The sequence below is a fragment of the Phoca vitulina genome, unplaced genomic scaffold (genome assembly GCF_004348235.1).
Source record: "Phoca vitulina isolate PV1807 unplaced genomic scaffold, GSC_HSeal_1.0 scaffold41, whole genome shotgun sequence".
Taxonomy (NCBI): domain Eukaryota; kingdom Metazoa; phylum Chordata; class Mammalia; order Carnivora; family Phocidae; genus Phoca; species Phoca vitulina.
The window spans coordinates 16,223,239-16,242,371 of NW_022589744.1; the positions used below are offsets into that span (position 1 = coordinate 16,223,239).

The 19,133-nt window shown below is 66.1% G+C and overlaps 2 protein-coding genes across 8 annotated transcripts in view; one reads left to right on the plus strand and one right to left on the minus strand.

Moving 5' to 3' along the window:
* The window catches only part of ASPSCR1 (ASPSCR1 tether for SLC2A4, UBX domain containing), a 25,603-nt gene extending 11,453 nt beyond the window's left edge, over positions 1 to 14,150 (plus strand). For 6 of the 7 annotated variants that reach the window (XM_032429698.1, XM_032429701.1, XM_032429703.1 and 3 more), the window contains 12 exons: positions 235 to 292; positions 1,224 to 1,297; positions 1,590 to 1,998; positions 7,955 to 8,094; positions 8,287 to 8,368; positions 8,669 to 8,735; positions 9,506 to 9,568; positions 10,116 to 10,168; positions 13,366 to 13,417; positions 13,650 to 13,719; positions 13,797 to 13,972; positions 14,051 to 14,150. In XM_032429698.1, coding sequence (XP_032285589.1) covers positions 235 to 292; positions 1,224 to 1,297; positions 1,590 to 1,998; positions 7,955 to 8,094; positions 8,287 to 8,368; positions 8,669 to 8,735; positions 9,506 to 9,568; positions 10,116 to 10,168; positions 13,366 to 13,417; positions 13,650 to 13,719; positions 13,797 to 13,972; positions 14,051 to 14,064 — 1,258 coding nt within the window. In that variant the 3' untranslated portion in view covers positions 14,065 to 14,150. Of the gene's footprint in view, positions 1 to 234; positions 293 to 1,223; positions 1,298 to 1,589; positions 1,999 to 7,954; positions 8,095 to 8,286; positions 8,369 to 8,668; positions 8,736 to 9,505; positions 9,569 to 10,115; positions 10,169 to 13,365; positions 13,418 to 13,649; positions 13,720 to 13,782; positions 13,973 to 14,050 lie in introns of all 7 variants that reach the window. The other variant, XM_032429699.1, reaches the window with a different exon arrangement.
* A 1,030-nt stretch (positions 14,151 to 15,180) lies between these two features.
* On the minus strand, positions 15,181 to 18,936 carry CENPX (centromere protein X). The gene is made up of 5 exons (XM_032429707.1): positions 18,847 to 18,936; positions 16,354 to 16,405; positions 16,103 to 16,156; positions 15,773 to 15,861; positions 15,181 to 15,673 (listed from the first exon to the last, which is right to left on the minus strand). Exons 1-5 carry the CDS (start codon positions 18,874 to 18,876, stop codon positions 15,659 to 15,661), a joined length of 240 nt encoding a protein of 79 aa, XP_032285598.1. The 5' UTR covers positions 18,877 to 18,936; the 3' UTR covers positions 15,181 to 15,658.
* Positions 18,937 to 19,133: the final 197 nt, after the last annotated feature.

The window sequence follows — 19,133 nt, forward strand, 5'->3', positions numbered from 1 at the left end:
TGAGCCCCCCACAGCCGACCGTGAGCCCCCCCACAGCCGACCGTGAGCCCCCCCACAATGGACCATGAGCTGGACCGTGAGCCCCCCCTTTGGGCAGGTGGCTCCCCGCCGGTGGCTGGCCGCCTCCTCTTGGTGACGCTGCGGCGGCCGGGCCGGTTCCCTGTCCTGTGGGGCGCGCTGGGGGTGCTGGGGGGCACCCGCGGCTGGCTGTGAGGGTTCCTTTGCCCCCCGCAGGGAGCGTCTGGAGCAGCCGTGTGAGGCGAGCCCGGCCTGTGTGTACATGAGGGATGAGGTAGGTGAGCAGCCCGGCCCCACCGCCTGGCCCCCCGTCCCCACACGGGCCCAGCCCCGCTTTCCAATCTGGAAAATTCTCTCAGACCTGCCTTCAAAGCAGCGGCCGGGGAGACAGCCTCTGAAAGCGCGGTGTGTTTCATGGAAAAAAGCAGAGTGCCGGCTCCGCTGGCAGCACGGGCCGCCCGGGCCGCTCCCCAAACCTCCTCGACGCCCTGTTTGTTTTCCCAGCGTCTCTCAAAGCCCGAGAGTCACAAAAGTGGTTTCATTTTAATAAATATTTGCTTTGCTCCGTGTTTTGATCTTTTTCAGAACCCAGTGCAGCACGGTGCGGGCGTAGCCTGCCCCCGCCCGCCCGCCCGTGATGGGGGACCCTCCTGGTGCTGGGTCCCCTGGCTCACAGGGGCTTTTTGTTTTGACCCTGGCCAAATGCCCTCCCCTGGCCCTGGGTGGCCACTGTCCCCAAGGGGCCCCGGTGTGGACGGGACCTGCCCACCTATTTATCCCCGCTCGAGGTTCCCCGACACGGGGCTGTGCGGGGCAGGGGTCCCAGGGCTGCTGGTGGGGGGCACCTGGGGGGACACATCTTCCCCCAGAGGAGACAGACGCTGGGCCTCGGGCCCCTGGGCGTGGATCGAGGCCGTCGTGGTCGGGTCAGCCCACAGAGGTGGTCAGCGGGCCAGAGGTGGTAACTCAGGCCTGAGCCGTGCCCGCCCAGGCCGCAGATGGGGTGGGGTGGGGAGGCGGCCGCAGACCAGGCCAGCAGACAGACCCTCGGGTGCAGGTCGGGCGTGGGAGCTGGTGTCCCACGGGGGCCGGCCGTGACCGTGCTCCGGCCGAGGGAGCCAGCGTGAGGTGCCCTTGTCCAGGGCGGCCGAGTGGGGAGCAGTGTCCACGAGGGGTCAGCCATGTGTCCTGTTCTCTCCTCACAGGTGACGGGCAGAGCCTCCTTGCAGGCCACGACGCTCCAGTCCCTAGGCCTCACGGGGGGCAGCGCCATCATCAGGTGGGGGAGCCTTGGAGTCATGTTGAGTGGGAGAACGGGGTCTGAAGGGAAGGAGGGAAAGGTGAGGGGAAATGTGCCCCACCCCCACCATGGCCCTCTCCCCTCGATCTGGGGCCCTTGCCTGATGGCCGCTCCTGCCCAGGGGCCTGTGCCACCGTGGCCGGCTGGTGGGGCGGAGGCTGACCGCCTTCGGGTGGCCGAGGTTGGCTTGGTCGTTGCCAGAGGGGAGTGAGACCAGCAGGGAGAGGGCTCTGTGTGGGGTTTCACTCACTTTCTGAGTCTGCACCCTCAGGTTTGCCATGAAGCGCGGCAGCTCTGCCGGGGTCGCCCGGAGCAAAGCCCCAGGAAGTCCGACTGCTTCTCTGTCGGCCGACCAGGCCGCCGACCAGGCCGCCGGCAGCCCTCTGCTTCCGCTGGATTCAGCGGCTCTCAGCCAGGGGGACGTGAGCCATCAGGACGAAGCAGGCATCTCGGGGGCTGGCTGCGTGGATGCTCAAGCTGAGCAGATCTCCAAGGAGCCTGCCCCCGCCCCCTTTGTCCCTTTCTCAGGTGGGGGGCAGCGACTGGGGGGCTCCTCCGGGTCAGCCAGGTCTCTGATGTCGCCCTCAGCCAAATTGCCTAAGTCCTTCTCCAGCCCTGGAGGCCCCTCCAAGCCGAAGAAGTCGAGGCCTGGCCAGGAGCCCCGGCCAGAGCCAGAGCCGGTAAGAAGCGGGCTGGGTGCTGGGGGTCCTTCCTCCTGACCTCAGTTAGCCTGGGGGTGCGGTAGGGTGGATGGGTGCGTGGTCATCTCTGGGAACTGATTGTTTTGTCTTAATTTCATTGAGGCACGATTTTAGATGTGCAGCGTGATAGATTTTGATTAACTCATGTGTCCCTGTGAGCACGGTCACAGCCAGGAGAGTCCACCTGCCTGGTGGCCCTGAGCACCTGTGCAGACTCTGAGGACCCCATCCCAGGCGGTGCCCCTGAACCGGCGCCCTCCACCCTTGTGCCCGGGCCAGCCTGTTGACCAGCTTTTGGCTGGAAGGCAGCTTTGGCATCACCTGGCCCTGCTGTCTGTGCTCCTGAGTCGAGGTCCCTGCATCCGGTTGGCGGTCTCCTGCCGCTAGCTAGTGGGCATGCAGGGCAGGCCTCCTTTCTTTCAGTTCATTCATCTGGTGAGGTTTTGGGTAGATTTCCCCCCCCCCATCGTGCCACCCTTGCATTCCAGGGAGCGATCTTGTTTGGGTGACATATTAACGGTTTCCCTGTGAGTCGGAGTTAACGTTTTAGTTGAGCATCTGTGGTTCGCGAGTAAAGCGCCCATTCTTGGTGCTGAGACACACCCATTTGCATCTTGTCTCTTCTGGGGTCCTTCTTGCTTCCAGATCGCACATCTGGGGAGGCTGGAGGGTCAGGGGCACCGGTGCCTGTGGGGGCGGTGGGCAGGGAAGACCCGGCTTTAGGACAGAGCCTGCGTCCTTCCAGAGGGGCACACGGCTGGGACTTAATCCTGCTGCATTGCTGAGCCACCCTCCATGTGTCCTTGCTGAGTAGATGGGGCAGGGGCGGGGGGCACGAGCCAGTTCCGAGTCCCGTGACTGTCCGTCCTGGGGAGACTGGTGGTGGTGCCCTGGCCCCCATACTGATGTGGGCCGTGTCAGAAAGTCATCTGCAGTCCCCGCTCTCATGGCCTTTGTGACCTGAGCCTGGAATCAGTGGCCGAAAGCAGACCTGTGTGGTTGGGGTCTGACTCCGTCCAGACCTGCTCTTCCTGGGGATGCCTGCGTTTGGGGGCTGGACCCTGGGGCCAGGGCTGGCTGTCCCTTCTCCCACACCGAAGGCACAGAGGACTCGGGGCATGCGGCCTGTGGGCCGTTGGCTCCTGTTGGCCCGGGCAGGCCCTGGCTCTCCGGATCTCTTGGGAAGCTGCAGACGGCCCTATGGACATTTGGTGGTGGTGGTGGGGGGCTCTGCTTGCGCTCTCCTGGAGGTGGTTGCTGTCTGGGCATAGGGTCCCAGTGCGTCCCCGGGCTCTGAACCTGGGGCCCCCAGGCAGGAGGGGTCCCTGGGAGGGGCCGCCTGGCCGCCAGCAGCATGTGCCTTTGATCTGGGCGCCCCAGCAGCTGCCTGATTGTGGAGCGTCCCCCGCCTGCCTGCCCGCCTGCCTCGTGCCTCCTGTCACTAACAGCCCCACACCCGGAGGGCTGGCCGGCCACATGGTGTCTGCTTTGTGTCCCTTTTCAGCCCTGGGGGGGGAGGGAAGAAGGGAACAAAACGGAACTTTTGGGGGAACTTCAAAGGTACACTTTGGTAATCAAAAGGAGTTTCCAAGTTTTCCATTAATGTTTTGCCTGTGTGTGGTTTTGGATTTAAATAAAGAGTCAGAAGAGACAGGATAAAATATAGGCAGGTCCTCGGCTGAGAACTGGGATGGTTTACAGACCCGGGCGGCTCTTGCCTTTGATGTCAGAACATTAATTATTAGAAGGTAGTTTTACTGGCCATCAGAGCCGGGTGCGGGCAGAGGCTGGGGCTGCCCGGCGGCCCCTGGCCTGTCCTTTGAAGTCCTTCCGCCGGCCCGGGAGGCCGCCCTGCAGCCCTGTGCGCGGCTGGGCCGCAATCCCAGCAGGCGTCCCCCCCCCCCCCGCCCCCCAGCCGGTATGGGGGTCTCTGATCAAAGGCCCCGATGCCCTGGGCAGGGCAGGCGGCTGACGGCAGCCTCCCCTGCCTGCCCCTCACCCTGTGGGGCTTGGTCTGCCCCCTCAGAGGACCTGGGACCCCTCGGTGCCTCTGCCTGCACCTCAAGGCAGGTGTCAGCCTGGCCTCTGGCCGTCCCCGCTCCCTGGTTTGTGGGCAGGTTTAGAGCACGTGAGATGAGACTGGGAGGAGCCCCGCCAGGGCCTGGGGGTCAGAGCAGACCGCGAGCGGTGCCCCTTGCTGTCCTCTTCCTCTCATCCTGGGGCACCTCTCCTAACATCCTCCTGTGAGCACGCCCCGCTGTCCCCCGTGTGTGGGCCCAGGGCATGGTTTAAACTTGTCCTAGTCATACGCGGTCCGTGTTTATGGCCGTCCCCAGGCTCCAGCAGCAGCCCAGGGGCCCAGCCGTGGCCTTAATCGGAATGCCGCGGAGGCTGGGTGGCAGATGGGTGGTGGCTTGGAAGGTGCTGGCCAAGCCACGCAGCAGGTGCCCTCCAGCCGTCTCTGTCGCGGCTGGATTTGGGGGAGAGGAGCCCAGCCTGCACACCGTAGTGGAGAATGAGCACGCAGGGACCCCGGACGCCCAGGCAGGGCCAGGCGGGGCCGGGCGGCCTTGTGTCAGTGGGGCCTGGGGGGCTTGTCTTCAGGCCCCTGCCCTGATTGGACCCAAGGGCTCTCCGGGACTGTTCCCACCACGTGGCGTCCTCCCCTCTGTGGCTTGCTGCCCTCTCGCTGTGTGTCTTCGCTGGGCTCCTCGGGGGCAGCTGCCCGGCCTCTGACTGAGGAGACCCCACACCACAGCTTGCACTTGCTTACTTCCGGACTTCGGGGGGCTCGCGTGTCTCGTCCACGGTGGCAGTGGTCTGGTCATGCCACGGGCGCGGGGGGCCTCGGCGCCCCCCCCTTGTCTCCTCTGCTCGGTGCTCTCGGTAGTTGCCGGACCCAGCCGGCCTCGCCCTCTGGCTCAGCCCCGCGGCCGGGCGCCGGCTCTGTGAGTAACTCGGGAGGTTTGGCCTGCGGCCCTCCCGTCCTGATTCATTTAAGCTCCAAGCCTCGAGGGGAAAAGCTTCACATTCCCTCTGACCAAAGACCATTGTCAGAGGACAGTCTGGGCTGGGAGTGGGGGAGACAAACAAGAGCCCTCACAGGAAAGCTGGAAAATCTGGGCTTGAGGTCACCCCCAAGTCGGTTTTACATTTTTTTCTCTGTGTGTCATCACGTCCCGGAAAATTACTGTCGAGAAAATGAACCCTGAGCAGCGGTGAGGCCACTTCCGAAAGGAGGGGACCCGGGTGCCCGCTGGACGCTCGGCCACTCGCGAGGCCGCCGCTGCAGGGTGTCGGCCAGCGCCCAGCCTGCCCGGCCCTCCCGGGCCCTCCACGCCGGTGCCGGGCTTTGCCTTCGGCCGCACCGAGCCTGGCGTGGGCCAAGGGCAGGCAAGGCCCCACGGCCTTGTCCGCCGTTTCCCTCCTGCGTCCCGTCCTGGCGAAGCAGGTCACCTTCTGCCGGCCGGTCGCAGCCGGTGGTCGGTCCCTGCATCCCCACCTCTGAATGGGCTGCGTATCTGTCCAGCATGTGTCCAGCCTTGGGCTGTCGTCAGCCGCAGAGGGTGCTCCTGCCCCTCCCTGTGCCCCCCGGGCTCCTGGCCAGTGTTACCCACTTTGCAGACAGCGTTATGGCCGTTGACCTGTCCTGCTCGCTCTCTGTCCACCTGTCCTCCGTTCCGCCATAGCTCTCCCTCATGGCTGCCGCTGCGTGTGTGCTCATTGCCTGAGGACGTCTCCTCCTAGAGCCGTGCTGTCCATCCAGAAACCTCTCCCTAAACGCGCCTAGGACGGGAGACATGCGTAGTGACTGCCGGGACCAGCAACGGCGGGAGAAGGAACGGCAGAGGAGGGCGGGGTGCTGGCAGAGTGTGGGGCGTGAGCACCAGGGCTCCGCCTGGCGGCTGCTGGGCTCTGGCCCCCCCCGGCTCCCTCGACCCCAGCGCCTCTCCTCTGCCGTGGAAGGCCACGCGGAGGTGTTAAAGCTGCCTGGCTTGCCCCCCCATCACTGGGCGGTGGGGTGGTACTTCCTAGCAGCCCAGCCGCGGACTTCGGTCTGTTCCTGTGGGACAGGGCCTCCCTGGGCCAGGACATCAGGAGGTCTGGCCCCGGGCTCTGCCGGTGGCTCTTGCCCGCGCTCTGGTTCCTGCGTGGGGCCCAGCTCCCGGCTTCTGCGTGACACACAGGTTTCTGGAGCAGAGAGAGATGCGGGAGGAGAGAAGGAATCAAAACCCAGAAGGATTTTGTCCATTCTGTTTTCTGACCGAGAGTCCGTGGCCCCTGAGCAGCGCGGAGCCAGTCGCGGGTATCCCCCGTTCTGGAAATGGCCTGGGGAGCGGGCCGTGGGCTTGGGGTCATCAGCACCGCCGGCAGCCCGCAGTCGCACCCAGGTCGGGTCCTGGAAGTGCCCAGGGGGACCGCGAGAACCCAGTGGGCAGGGCTCCCTGGGACTGGCTTCGCCGGCCAGGTCTGAGCGCTCAGCCGTGGACCACATGCCACCGCGTGGCTGGGCTCTCCAAGGGAGAGACTGTGACAGGGTGGCCTGCGGGCTTTGTGCTTGAGTGAGCACGGCGGTGCCCGGCTCAGGCGCATCCACGTCTTGCCCTCGCTCCCCCCCAACACCCCGCCCCGGGCGCCCAGGCCAGCTCTTGGCCCTTCTGGAATGCAGGCGCCGTGGCTGTGGGGGGCAGCCTGGCGCCTGGCATCTTGTTATAAAAAGCTCTGGTGTAGACTGCCCGCGGTGGCGCGGGATCCTTGTGGCTTCAGAGGGGCAGCCCCCAGGGGCCTCAGCCAGCCACCTACAGGCCCTGCTGCCGGGGCCTCAGCCAGCCCTTGGTAGCTGCTCTGCCCCCCTGCCTCCAGGTCAGAGGGGCTTCCTGATGAGAGCCCACCTCCAGTCACTGGGCGTCACTGGGCAGGGAGGTGCTTCGCGAGGCCTGGCCCTGCTGGGCACTTGCCGGACCACAGGGACCTAAGGCCTGCCAGGGTGGACGATCAAGGCCTCGGGCGTGGCTGGGGAGTTAGCCCTGGAGACCCCGGCAGGTGTGTCGGTCCCCGGGGCAGTGAGCCTGGCCTGCAGAGCAGGACGGGCTGTGGGGACAGCTATAGGGAGGGTCCGCTGGGGAAGGATGCTCCCAGAGCCTGCCAGGCCCACGGCCTGGTACAGAGAGGAGGAGGTGGAGGGCAGAGGGTGGCCTCCTGGGCCGGAACGTGCATGCCCCGGTCAGGCCCGGCCCCCCCATTGGAGCCTTGGTGCCCAGAGGTGTCCCACCGCCGTGGCCGCGCGACTCACAATGGCAGTTACCCCCTGGCGGCGCTTTGGGCCAAGCAACCCTGCCTCGCGACTTCCTTCCTCCTCCTCGCTGCCAATTAGAAGCGATGCTGTGCCTTTCTGCGTCCCCAGGGTGGTCAGGGGGTGGGCTGGGGGCAGCCGGGCCGCGGGGCCAGTGGCTGGCAGGTTTCTGCCAAACTTCTAATTTGGGGGCTGTTGCTTCCCCTGCCCTCTTGGGGAGCCCCTGATGTGGCATCAACCAGGGTGATGTTCCCCGAGTTTGCTCTCTATCTGGGGGACTGTGACAACAGGGAGGTTCCCATGGAGATAAGAGATGAGCACAGGAGCTGCTAGGAAAGGCTGGCCCTCAGCCCACTCCCCGAGCCCCCCAGCAGGAGGGTGCTTGAGCCTCCAGGGCCCCGTGCCCTGCCGGTGAGTGAGGGTCTCTGTGTCCGTGTGGCTGAGCAGGAAGCATGGAAGGAGGGTCTCCAGTCCTGGCCGTCTGGCCCTGGCCACAGGCTGACTGGGGTGGCCAGTGAGGGTATGGGCTTGGCTCAGGGGTCTGCGGGGCCTCTCCAGCTGTGAGGCCCCGGCGAGCCAGCCCCACAGTCAGGAGTGTGGGCTCCGGGGGGCCTGCTATCATCTGAGCCCTCTGCCCACCAGCCGGTGGATCGGGACCCTGTGGTGTGCCACCCTGACCTGGAGGAGCTGCTCCAGGCCTGGCCTGCGGAGCTGCCGGACGAGTTCTTCGAAGTGACCGTGGACGACGTGAGGAGACGCTTGGCCCAGCTCAAGAGTGAGCGGTGGGTGTGCCTGTTGGCGGCCCCGTCAGCATCTCCCTGCTCCCGCATCCTCAGTAGCACGTCTGAGCGTCGGGGCCCCCGTCCATCTGGCCCTATGTGGGGAGCAGCCCATGGAGCCTGGCATGGGGACCTTCCACTTGGGTTGGCCACGGAGACCCCAGACCTTCACGCCCCCACCCACTCCCCCTGCAGGAAGCGCCTGGAAGAAGCGCCCTTAGTGACCAGGGCTTTCAGGGAGGCTCAGATGAGGGAGAAGCTGGAGCGCTACCCTAAGGTATGGAGAAGGGCTGGGGGGGACCTGCAGCGAGCACGTGCCTCGCCCCTGGGCCCCTGGCTGGGGTCACCTGCACTTCCCACAGGGCCTGCACGGCCATGGTTTATGACCAGCCGCTCGTGTCTGGCAGGCCAGGGAGGAGGCCAGGGATGGCCGGGGCGGGGTGGTAGCTGGCCCTTCTGCCTGCCCCAGCCCTGGTGTCTTCTAGCCTGGGTCGGGGACCTGGCCATCGTGGGCCTGGGGGTGCAGCGGGACCGCTTTTGGCCGTTCCTGCTGACACGCTGCCTCCTCGTGGCCCAGGTGGTCCTGAGGGTCCTGTTCCCTGACCGCTACATCCTGCAGGGCTTCTTCCGCCCTAACGAGACAGGTAAGTGGCCCTGCCTGGGCGTCCGGGGCGGGACGGGGGTCCCTCTGAGCCCCTCCAAGCGCCTCCTGGCTTCTTTTTTCCAGGCCATGGGACTGTGACTGCCTGGGGGTCATGGGTCATGGGTGTTTCTGGGCCGTTGCCATCTCTGTGTGGCCGACTGTGAGCTTGCAGAGCATGTCGGGGGTGGGCACAGGGCTGGGGTGCCCAGGTGCTGAGTGCCCCATGTGCCCACCTGTTCAGGGCACAGGTGAGACAGAGGAGTACCCAGAGGACGGGTGGGCCCAGCACCCCCCCCCCCACCCCCAACAGCACGGGTCGCCGGCTTGGGGCTGCAGCCTGGAAGGAATGCGGAGTGCCACCAGTCCCAACTGAGGTCCTCGGTGACCTATGCCCAAGACCTCGAGGGCCTCGCTAGGCCAGGGCTCAGGATTGGAGAGCGGGCAGGCTAAGAGGCAAAGGGAGGGACGCTCTTGCAGTAGGGTGGGGGCCTAGCCAGGCCGAGCATCTAGGAGTACTGTGCAAGGAACTAACTTGGATTTCCACCCCTGGAGCCTCAGTTTGGCTTGAGGGTGGGAGTGGTGTCCTGCGTACCTGAGGCGGACGTGGTGAGCCGCCTGGGGCAGCCCGGGCCTACAGGGTAGTGGGGGTCTGTGCAGAGGTGGGACCCAGCTTGTTCCACCCCAGAATGGGGCCAGCCCTGGAGCAGGTCTCAGTTGGGGGCCTGTGCCCATCCATGGAGCTTTGTGCTTATCCTGTCCTCCGTTCTCCAGTGGGGGATCTGCAGGACTTTGTGAGGAGCCACCTGGGGAACCCTGAGCTGCCCTTCTACCTGTGTGAGTTCCAGCATCTGGGCATCAGTGACCCCTGACCCCTCCCAGTTGGGGCTTGAAGCAGTTTTCCCCCTAGAAGCAATACCGTGGTGGGCTGGTCCCAAACATGTGAGTCCCACTGGTGTCTGAGGACAAGTCCAAGGACCGTGGGAGTTGGGAAGGGAGGTTGGCTTTTGCCCCACCTCAGCACCCCTGCACCCTCTGCCTCCAGCCTGCCCCCCCCTCCAAGGCTTCTAGGAGCTTCCCCCTCCAAGGGCATTTGGGTAGGGAGGAGTCAGGCCAGTGGGCTGTGCAGGGGACTCTGTGGGGCCTGGGCTCCCTGGAGGTAGGTCCGCCCCAGGCCACCGAGCCCCTAAGCCCCCTGCCAGGGTTTTTGCAGCAGCAGAGAGGTGGGTAGAGGGCTGTGAGCTGAGGGGGCTCCTTGGAAACACCCCAGCTGAGGCCGTGGGCCCTGGGCCTCCCCTCCCCCTCAGGCCTGTCTTCCCCAGGGAGCGTGGACAAGGGGTGGGGGGCAAGGTGCTTCCTGGCCCAGACAGCTATCTCTTTGCAGTCATCACTCCTCCAAAAAGTGTCCTGGATGACCCCACGCTGACCCTCTTCCAGGTACCGGCACTCGGGCGGGGTGCAGGTGCGGCTGGCCTGGCTCCGGGGGGTGAGCCTCGGTCGGGAGGATAATGATGCCTTTTAGACGGGTGGACGGGGTGGGGGGCAGAGCACCTCTGAAGCTGGTGCTGGGGCTTTCCAGCCTCCTCTGCTTCCTGCCCTGGCGGGGAGGGGCCCGCCCGGCTGGCTGCCAGCCTTCCTGAGCCGGGACGGCCTGCGGGCCGCGAAGCTCCCTGCCCTGGGGTCTTTGTGAGAGGGGGCTCCCCCGGAGGGTCAGGGGTCCAAGGCCTCACCTGCAGGTGGCTGGCTGCCTGCAGGGCCCTGGGGTGGCGGCTGGCAGGCTAGTTCAGCCCCAGGCTGCAGGGGCCACTGCCTTTCCCCCTGGACCCCGAGGCCTCTGCCAGGAATGGGCGCTGTGCCCTCCCCACTAGCTGGTGTCTGCTTCCGCCCGACCCTCCCTGTGGCCCCCAGAGCTCCTGAAGGTGAGGTGAGGAGCGTTGGTTTGGTGTGGTGCCCTGCCCTGCCCGGGGCTGCCTTCCAGAGCCAGGAGAAATGTCCTGTCCCTTTGGCCCTGGGAGGGTAGCCTGGGGCCTCCCCAGCCCTCTGGCCTAATGGTTTCCTCTTCAAAGTCTTCTCAGATATTTTAATTAGTACCAGAGGCCGGGCCTTGTTAAGTGGCTGGCAGGCCCTGCAGAGGTCTGAGCTGGGGCGAGGGGGTCTGCCTCCTGCCTGGGGCTGCCACCATTGTGGGGGACATGGGGCAAGACCCCACAGAGGCTGGAAGCTCACCAAGGAAAGGAGTTAGGGCGGGCGGGAGCAGGGCACTGTGCGCCCGCCCCCCCCCCGACGAGCTCCCCCTTCTCAGCCCCCGGGAGCCCTAGAGGCGCTGGGCCTCTTCCTCCATCCCGCCCTGCCTCCTTCCCTCCCTTCCTCGCTGGCCAGCCTGTTGATAAACATTGAATTTAGAAGATGCTTTGGGATGGAGGGGGACGAGCGCCCAGTCCCACCGCCCCTCCCACCCCAATTGGGAGCCCTGGGGTGCTGCCTGTCCTCCTGTCCGAGCAGCCTGATTCCTGGTGACACTCTGCGCCCTGCTCCCAGCAGCTGTCTCCTTTCATCCGTCAGCTCTGCCTGGAGCTGCGGGGGCCTCCGCGCGGGGTGGCGTCCCCACCCGCCCGCGATCAGAGAGCTGGCAGGGCTCGGGGAAGGAAGTCTTCCTCCCTTGTGTGGGTGAGCAGGCGTGGGCGCGGAAGCCGCCGGCTTTCATGTCCCTGGCAGGGCTGTGCTCTGGCTGCTGGCTGCCCGGGAGGCTGCCGGGGGGCCAGTCCTGAGCTCCAGAGAGTGACAGCTTGCGGTAGGTGTGAGGGACGGCGGCCCAGCTGCCCCTTTTGGCCACTGGGCCAGGAGAGGGGGTGCGGGGGAAGGTGGGGCTGTGGACAAGGGTGTGGGAAGAGGTGGGGGTGCCTTTGGTGGGCACAGGCGCCCCCGGTGCCCATCAGATCTGCTTCCTTCAGTGCTGGTGCTGTCCTGAGCCCCGGGGACCCCTCTGCCCTCGGCCTCACGTAGGGTCCAGGGGTCAGCTTTAGCCGGTCCTGAAGACGGCCATGATCTGCGTAGACCTTCTCTGCCTGAGCGGAGGGGTAGAGTCTCTTTCCTGGCGGTCGTGGCGGCCTGCTGTGCTGTCCGCTCACCCCTTGTTCGGTTGGAATCCCAAAGATGCCAGCAAGCGAGTGGGGTAGTTCTGGTGGGAGGCTGGGGTCACGAGGAGGTGCCCCAAGGGCCCTGGAGGACTCCTGGCTGGTGAGAGGGGTCCTTCGAGGCTTGAAGCCCTGCAGCCCCCAGGCTGGCCTGCCAGGCAGAACCTTCTCGTGCTCACTGAAAGTGGCCGTGGTGCCCAGAGGGTCAGCCAAGCTGAGGCTCCCGGGGAGGGCTGGCCCTGTGGTCCCTGTGCCCCCTTCCTGTCCCCTGGTTTCTGGGGCCTCCAGGGCCCTGGTGTAGGCAGTGCCCCTGAGTGAGCCTGGGATCCCAGTGTCGGGATGGGGTGTGGGGTTTTCAGATCTGGCCTGTCCTCAGCCTCGGTCTCCGGGATCCTAGGCTTGGCCTTCGAAGCTTCCTCCAAGAGAGCGGAGGGGAAGGGCTCACCTGGTAGCTGCCCCTTCCACTGAGGGCGGAGGACAAGGACCCTCTGGCCAGCTTTAGGGCTTGCGGCCCTGGTCCTCAGGTGCAGAGGCACGAGTGGTGGACTCTGGGGTCCCCGCCTGCAGCCTTGAGTTCAGCTCCCTGCGCGTCATCCTTAACGCACAGCTGAGCAGGAACCCTGCACCACTACCCCCAGGGAAGGAGACTTAGGAGAGGCAGTTCCCAGCCCACCTGGGGTGGGATGTGGGGGTCCGCCTCCCCACAACAGCACCCTCCCTGTGGGTGGGGCTTCTCACTGCCTGGCCCCCACTCTTCCCCCAGTCAGGGAACTCGAGTGTGGGCTTTGGGGGTCTTGGGTAGCGAACTCTCAGAGGTAGCTGACCTGGGCAGCACCTCCCTGCCCAGGACGCTCAAAGCCCCTTGGCTCCAGGAGCCCCCCTACTCCCCGTACCTGGGCCTGGGCCAGCCGAGGGTCCCTGCTCTCCACAGGTCTGGGCGCTTCCCCTGAGCCTGAAGGTGGCCCATCTGGCCGCGGCCGCAGACCCCTGCGCCGTTTTTCGATCCATGCTGCCCGTCTTTCCTCTCCATACCTCCCCGTCTCCTCTACGCGTTCTCTCTGTCCACTTTTATCTCTGACCTGTCAGCCTCTTGAAGTCTCTGCTGAGGGTGGGGGCTTCCAGGCCTGGTTCTCCCAGCTTGCACGCAGTACAAGAACTTTCTCTTCATCTGGTGCTTGGAGCTGGCTCCCAGAGGACCTCTGTGGTCTCCCAGCTGGCCTGGCTTGCACTGGGGTTGGTGCCAGAGGGCAGACTGGTATTGCTGGGCTGGGGGCAGCTCGTGGGGGTGCTGGGCAGTGGACTGCGCTTGCAGGAGAGACTGGCTGGGGCTGTGAGCCTCCTCAGCGGAGCCCTGGTCCTGGTGAGTGCCCCTAGCTTCACATGAGGCCCACAAGAGGCCACCACAAAAGTGGGGTGCAGCCCACCTGTCCCTCTCCTGTGGCCTTTGCCCATCCATGATGCCTGCCTGGTGCCCTGAGCTGCCTCCTGTTCTCTCTACAGGCAAATCTCTTCCCTGCGGCCCTTGTGCACTTTGGAGCCGAGGAACTGACAGGTGGGTGGGGGTCCCTCTCTTTGCCCACCATGGCTGGCCGGCCCTGGGCCCAGTGTCCTGGCTCATCATATGCCCCAGGGTAGGGACTTCCTTCCAGTCTGGGAAGGAGATCTGTGCCCGATACCCTCTTCCCAGGACAGCCACCTGCCCGGGCCCTGTCCCCTCCCACAGCAGAGCAATAATGGGCGGGGGGCCCCCTCCATGGCCTGAGGGTGGGCTCGGTGTCCCGCAGGCCTCTTCCTGGAGCCTCGGCTGCTGGAACACACGGTCTCCCCGTCTGCGGCTGACGTGCTGGTGGCCAGGTGAGTGCGGGCAGTGGGGAGGGGAGAGCCCCGCCCTAGCGCATCAGCCATCCTGTACTCCAGCCTTCTGTCCGCAGGTGCATGTCCAGGGCTGCTGGAGCCCCACCCCCGATGTCAGCCCCTGACCCTGCACCCCTCGAATTGGAGCCAATGGCCGAGGCAGGGGCAGTGGGGCTCCCTGAACCCAGCCCCGGGACGGCCCAGCCAGTCAGGAGGGATCTGGGCAAGGTGCCCAAGTGGCTGAAGCTGCCAGGTACCGTAGCAGGGCGCAGCGGAAAGGGAGGGGGTGCCGACCTGGGGACCCCGAGGTCATCTGGCGTTCACATTGCAGCCAGCAAGAGGTGAGCGCCACCAGCCCGGATGCGCCCCGTGTGCCGGCTGCAGGACCCCTCCCCACCCTGAGCGGAAATAAAGGTGTGAGCTTCTCTCGAGATCCTCCTGTCATCCTTTCTTCAGAAAAGGGCCCCGCTGTCCCCTGGGCCCATCGGTGCTGCAGTGGGTCTGGACCTGGGTGGGCCTGGGGGGTGCCACGTGCTTGTGAACAAAGGCGCAGGTGTCCTCCCTGAGCCGCTGATTTCACCCAGTTGACCCCACGAGTTACCCCTCCCGTGAGGACCCAAGTGTGAGAAAGGCCCCAGGCATTAGCTGCGGGGCTGCGTGTAGGCAGGGCCGCCTTAGCCCAGGGCATCAGGACAGAGGGACCGGGAGGACGCCTGGCGAGGGCAGGCTGGCCCCGCACTCCCCGACCTGAGCGCACTTCTCAGTGGCTGCGCGCGTGGGTTCCAGCCAGCCTCAGCCTTCCCTTCAGGTCTGATCACTGCCACAGGCTCCCAGTGCTTCGAAGCCCCGAGACTCCCCGAGGAGAGGCCAGGGAGCAGAGCTGGGGGGCCAGCGTGGGGGGCGTGCAGGAAGCAGCCAGCGGGGCTAAATCCAGGAGGGCAGGCCTGCCCCCCAGCCCATGCCCTGCTCAGGTGTGGGCGAGGCTGCCCCTGGAGGTCCTCCAGGGTCCCCCCCCAATCCCCACGGTGGGTGGGGCGGCTGGTGTCCCTCCCTAGGGGACATTGTGCAGCTCTGTGTGTCCTGACTGCAGTCACTGGGCAGCTGTCAGAGCTAAAGCGAGGTGGGTGCTGCGGGGTGGAGAGGGCGGGGCTGGGGGGCGGCGAGGCCCCCGCGCATCCAAGGGCAGCCACACCAGCCCGACCAAGCTCCTGACAGGTCCCGGGCAGCTGGTCTCCACCAGCAGGCCCTGCCCACAGCGACATTCCCGGGCCCGTGGCAGCAGCACCGTTCTGTGCTCCCAGTGAGCGGCCTCGTGTGAGGGCTCAGGGTTCAGTGCCCTCACTGTGGCCCCCGGCAGGGCTCCCGCGGGCTGTGCTTCCCTTCCAGCAGCGTGGACCGGCAGGCCAGGAGGCTTGGAAGCAACTTGACGTTGGGTGGTTAACGGCAACAGGGAGGCGGGCCTGAGAGGCAGCTTCGGTTTATTGACGTTGCCTTGTGAGAACAAATTTATAGCTCAGGGAAGCATCTTCTGAGGGGTATCGGATGGTTAAAAGGTGGCACAGAAGCTTTGATGTTGGGGTGTCAGCCTGTGGGCAGCTTCGCTCGTCTGTAGAAGGAACAGGCCACCTGCTGCTCCTTGGCACCTGCTTTCCCAGGACCCTGTGCTCTCACCGCTGTGTGTAAGGGGAAGGCACCTGCCCCCCCCGGTCCCCTCAGCGACGCCCCCATCTGCTGTGTCCAGGCGGTCAGTAGCAGGACACAGAGGACACCACGAGGAGTGGGGCATTTGCCAGGGCCTAGCTCAGTCTTTGGGGCTGGAGGAGAGTCTCAGTCTCAGGCATCAGCGGCTCCTTCCTTGTCTGAAGCCAGAGGCCGTAGAAGTGTGGGCGCGGGGCTCGGCCTTGGCTTGGACAGCGGGCCGCAGTGGGGGTGGAGGCCCCTAGAAGTCCAGGAGCTGTGGGGGAGAGGAGCACTCAGCGCCCATGGACACCAGCCCTGCTCCTGGGAGGGCAGGACGCAGGATGGGACAATAGCCCCCCCTGGGCCCACCTACCAGCTGAGGCAGCACTTTCTCCAGCTGGTCCACGTCCACGAGAGCCAGGTCCTCTGCCTGGGCCTGCCGGACACTGCGGATAGCCGCTTCTGCCACCACACAGGAGGTCGGTGAGGGGGGAGAGGGCTGGGGGGGGGCTTGGGCTGCCTCCCCCACCCGTGCCAGCTGGTGGTTCAGAAGACCGCACCGGGGGACACAGAGCTTAGGGCTGGTGGGAAGACAGGTAAGAGGTGTGTGGGAGTACCCCCCCCGCCGAGAAAACACAAGGGGACAGCGTCAGGGCTGGCCAGGTGGGACACCAGAGGACACTGCGGGGGCCCTCGGGCTCACCCACGACGAAGATGGTCAGCAGCTCCGCCATGAGCCGCAGTGCGTCCCCGCCGACTGCAAGGTGGAGGGGAGCGTTACAGGACCTGCGCCCTGCCCTTCCCTGCCGCCCTGGTCACCCCACTGCTCTCCTCACTACTGCCGCCTGATGACTCCTCACACAGGTGGCTCCCTGCCCTCCCCGAGGCCTCGCCCCCCCCACCCCCCCGGGGCTGCAGTGCTCTGGCCCTGCCCTCCAGCTGGTGCCCACGAACCTTTGGTCTTGCTGTCCGTGAAGTGCAGCTGCAGCAGCTTGCTCACCAGGTCCTGGGGGGCGGGGGCAGAGGGGTCAGTGGCCTGGCACCGCCCCTGGCCTGCCACAGACCCCCTGGGCGCTGAGTTCTGGATGCTGGAGAGGCCCTCCCAGGGTGGGGGCCTGGGCAGTGTGGAGCCCCCAGTGCCTCCAGAAGGATCGTAAGTCAGACACAGGCGGACAGGTGGGAGCAACCCCGGTGCCCACCCGGTCCTCCTGGGCTCCAGGGCGGTCTTGCACTCCCGCCCCCGGGGCTGAGGCGCTCTCCTCCAGTGGGCCCCTTGGCAGGTGTGTCCACACTGCCCACACTGCCTAGCTTGTGCCAGACCCTGCTCTTGGCGCCAGGTCAGCTCCCTCTGAGGTCCCTCTCTGGAGTCGGCCACATGCAGGGCCTGGGATGGTCTCTTGGGAAGCCCACAACTGGGCAGAGGCTGGGCTGCTCCGCCTATAGGCGGTCAGGGTGAACGCGGGAGGAGGGGAGGCAGAGCCTGAGCATGTCCACAGGGCCTCCGGACAAGGGTGGGTCCAAGCCGAGACTCCTCAAGGTGGGGGGCTTGAGCCCCTAAAGGACGGCACCACTCTGCAGAGCTGGGGCCTGTGGGGAAAGATTCTGGGGCCCAGGAGCTCAGCTTGGAACATGCTGAGTGAGGGACACGCATGAGGCGCCCAAGCAGAGCGGCTGGGTAGGTGGCTGGAGCTGAGAAGAGCCTTCCAGAAGGTCCAAGGATGATGAGGCTTTGGGGGGTGGACCAAGGGAGGGAGGTTACGGAGAGCAGGGTCCGGCCACAAGAGGCTGTGAATGAGGAGCCAGCAGAGCCAGCCGGGAGGTAGGAGGAGCCCAGAAATGGGGTGTCCCGCAGGGAAGGGGAGCTGGGGACTGGCCACGCCTCTGGCTTTAGCCTCTGGAGGTTTCGCTGCCTCACCCAGGGCAGCTCGGCAAAGCCCAAGAGCAGAGCAGAGGGGCAGGGGAGGGAGTGGACGCCATGGGGCCCAGGCTCAGGAGGGTAAGAACTGGCCACCAGGTCATTCCAGACGCAGCCTCGCCCTCCCAGCGGCGACCGTGAGGGCTTGGCGCCACCTGCTGTCCTTGCTGCTTCCCAAGAAGGTGCCGGAAAAGGCCCACAAGGCTCCGCCGCCCCACCTGCTCCTGGAACCGGGAAGAGCTACCGGAGCAGGCCTCCTGCAGGGCTGCCGACACCAAAGGAGTCAGCACCAGCTGCGTGTGGCGGTGGTCCCCTAAACAGACGAGTAACTCAAACTTGCGGAGGGCAGGACTGGGCCTGGGACGCATTCAGCCTTTACCCCACTGCGTGCAGCCCCTACGGCTTGCCTCTGCCCCTCTCACCGTCACCTGCAACAGGCCTGCTCAAGGGTAATGATCGTAACCCCAGCTCTGGCCAGAGCCCTTGGGGTGAGGACTCAGGGCTGTCCAGGTCTGCTGGTGCTCCTGTCTCCAGCAATTATAATGGGGGGATTCTTGTGACCACCACTCTGCCGAGTCACCCTAGCCTCAGTGGCTTTCCCTTTTCAGTCATGACCCGCTGCTGGGCCAGGGCCGAGCCACCCTCCTGGGTGACAAAGGAGAAGAGGAGGCTGAAGCAGAAAGTGAGCCACAGAGAACCCCCACCTCTGTAAGGCAGTAACTGCCACCGGGACTGGTGGAGCCAGGCCCACGGGCCTTCCCAGTGCACCTGCCTGATATCAAGGGCTCAGTGCCTCCCCACCTTGGCACAGACCCACAAAGTGAGGCTCAAGCCACTCACAGCCTGCAGGGGGTGGAAGCCCGTAGGGGCCCCCATACCTTCCCAGCCACCCAGAACCGCACTCCCTGGGGCAGGGCATAGGGTGAGGCTCCTGAGTGGGACAGCCTCAGTTTCTCCACTGGTAAGTGAGGATCGTACTTGTACCCATGTCCTAACGGGTTAATCGATGTCAAGGGCATGCAAGCGTGCCTGACTGGTGTCTAGGAGGACACGTGCGGAGCCACGACCCCGGCGCCCCTCCCCACGATGGACCACAGACCAGCAGGGCCAGTTTCAGCCCTGCTCAGGTGGGACCCGAAGCACAGGGCCCCGTGAGAGGCAACGGGCCAAAGGGAAGCTTGAGAATCTGCAGGCAGCGTGGCCACCAGCGAGCCGGGTGGAGCCACTCCGCGCTACCTGGTTGAGAGCAAGTCCCGCGGGGTCCCGGGGCGCCCGGGCCGTTAGGGCGGTGGTGGGGCCCGGGCTCCTGTCTGAGCGCACCCCCCGCCCCCGCCCGGTTTCTGCACACCCTCCCTCTTGCCGCAAACCCGGCTGCCTGCTCGGCCTCCAGCGACTCGGGTGCAGGACCCCACCCGCGGAGGGCAGAGGGCGCGATTCTGGGAACGTGAGTCCCACGTGGGGCCGGGCCGCGGCACCCGCCGCCCGGCCCCGCCGCCCGGCCGCCCGGCCGCCCGCCCCGCCGTCCCTCTCACCTTCCGGAAGCCGCCGCCAGTTCCTTCCATGACAGCCGCCCGGACGCGCGCCCTCCAGAGCCCCGGGAGCCCCCCAGCTAGTCCGCCCTGAGCGCGCCCTCCGAGGCCCCGCCCCCGCCCTCCAGCCAATCAGCCCGGAGCGCGCCTTCCGCAGCCCCGCCCCCGCCCTGCCCCACCCCCGTGGGCCCACAGCGCGTGCCCGCCCCTTCGTCCCTATTGGTCCGCGGCGAGCAACGCCCTCCCCCGCAGAGCCTCCTGGGAGTTGCAGTTTGCGCCCGCCCTTCCCG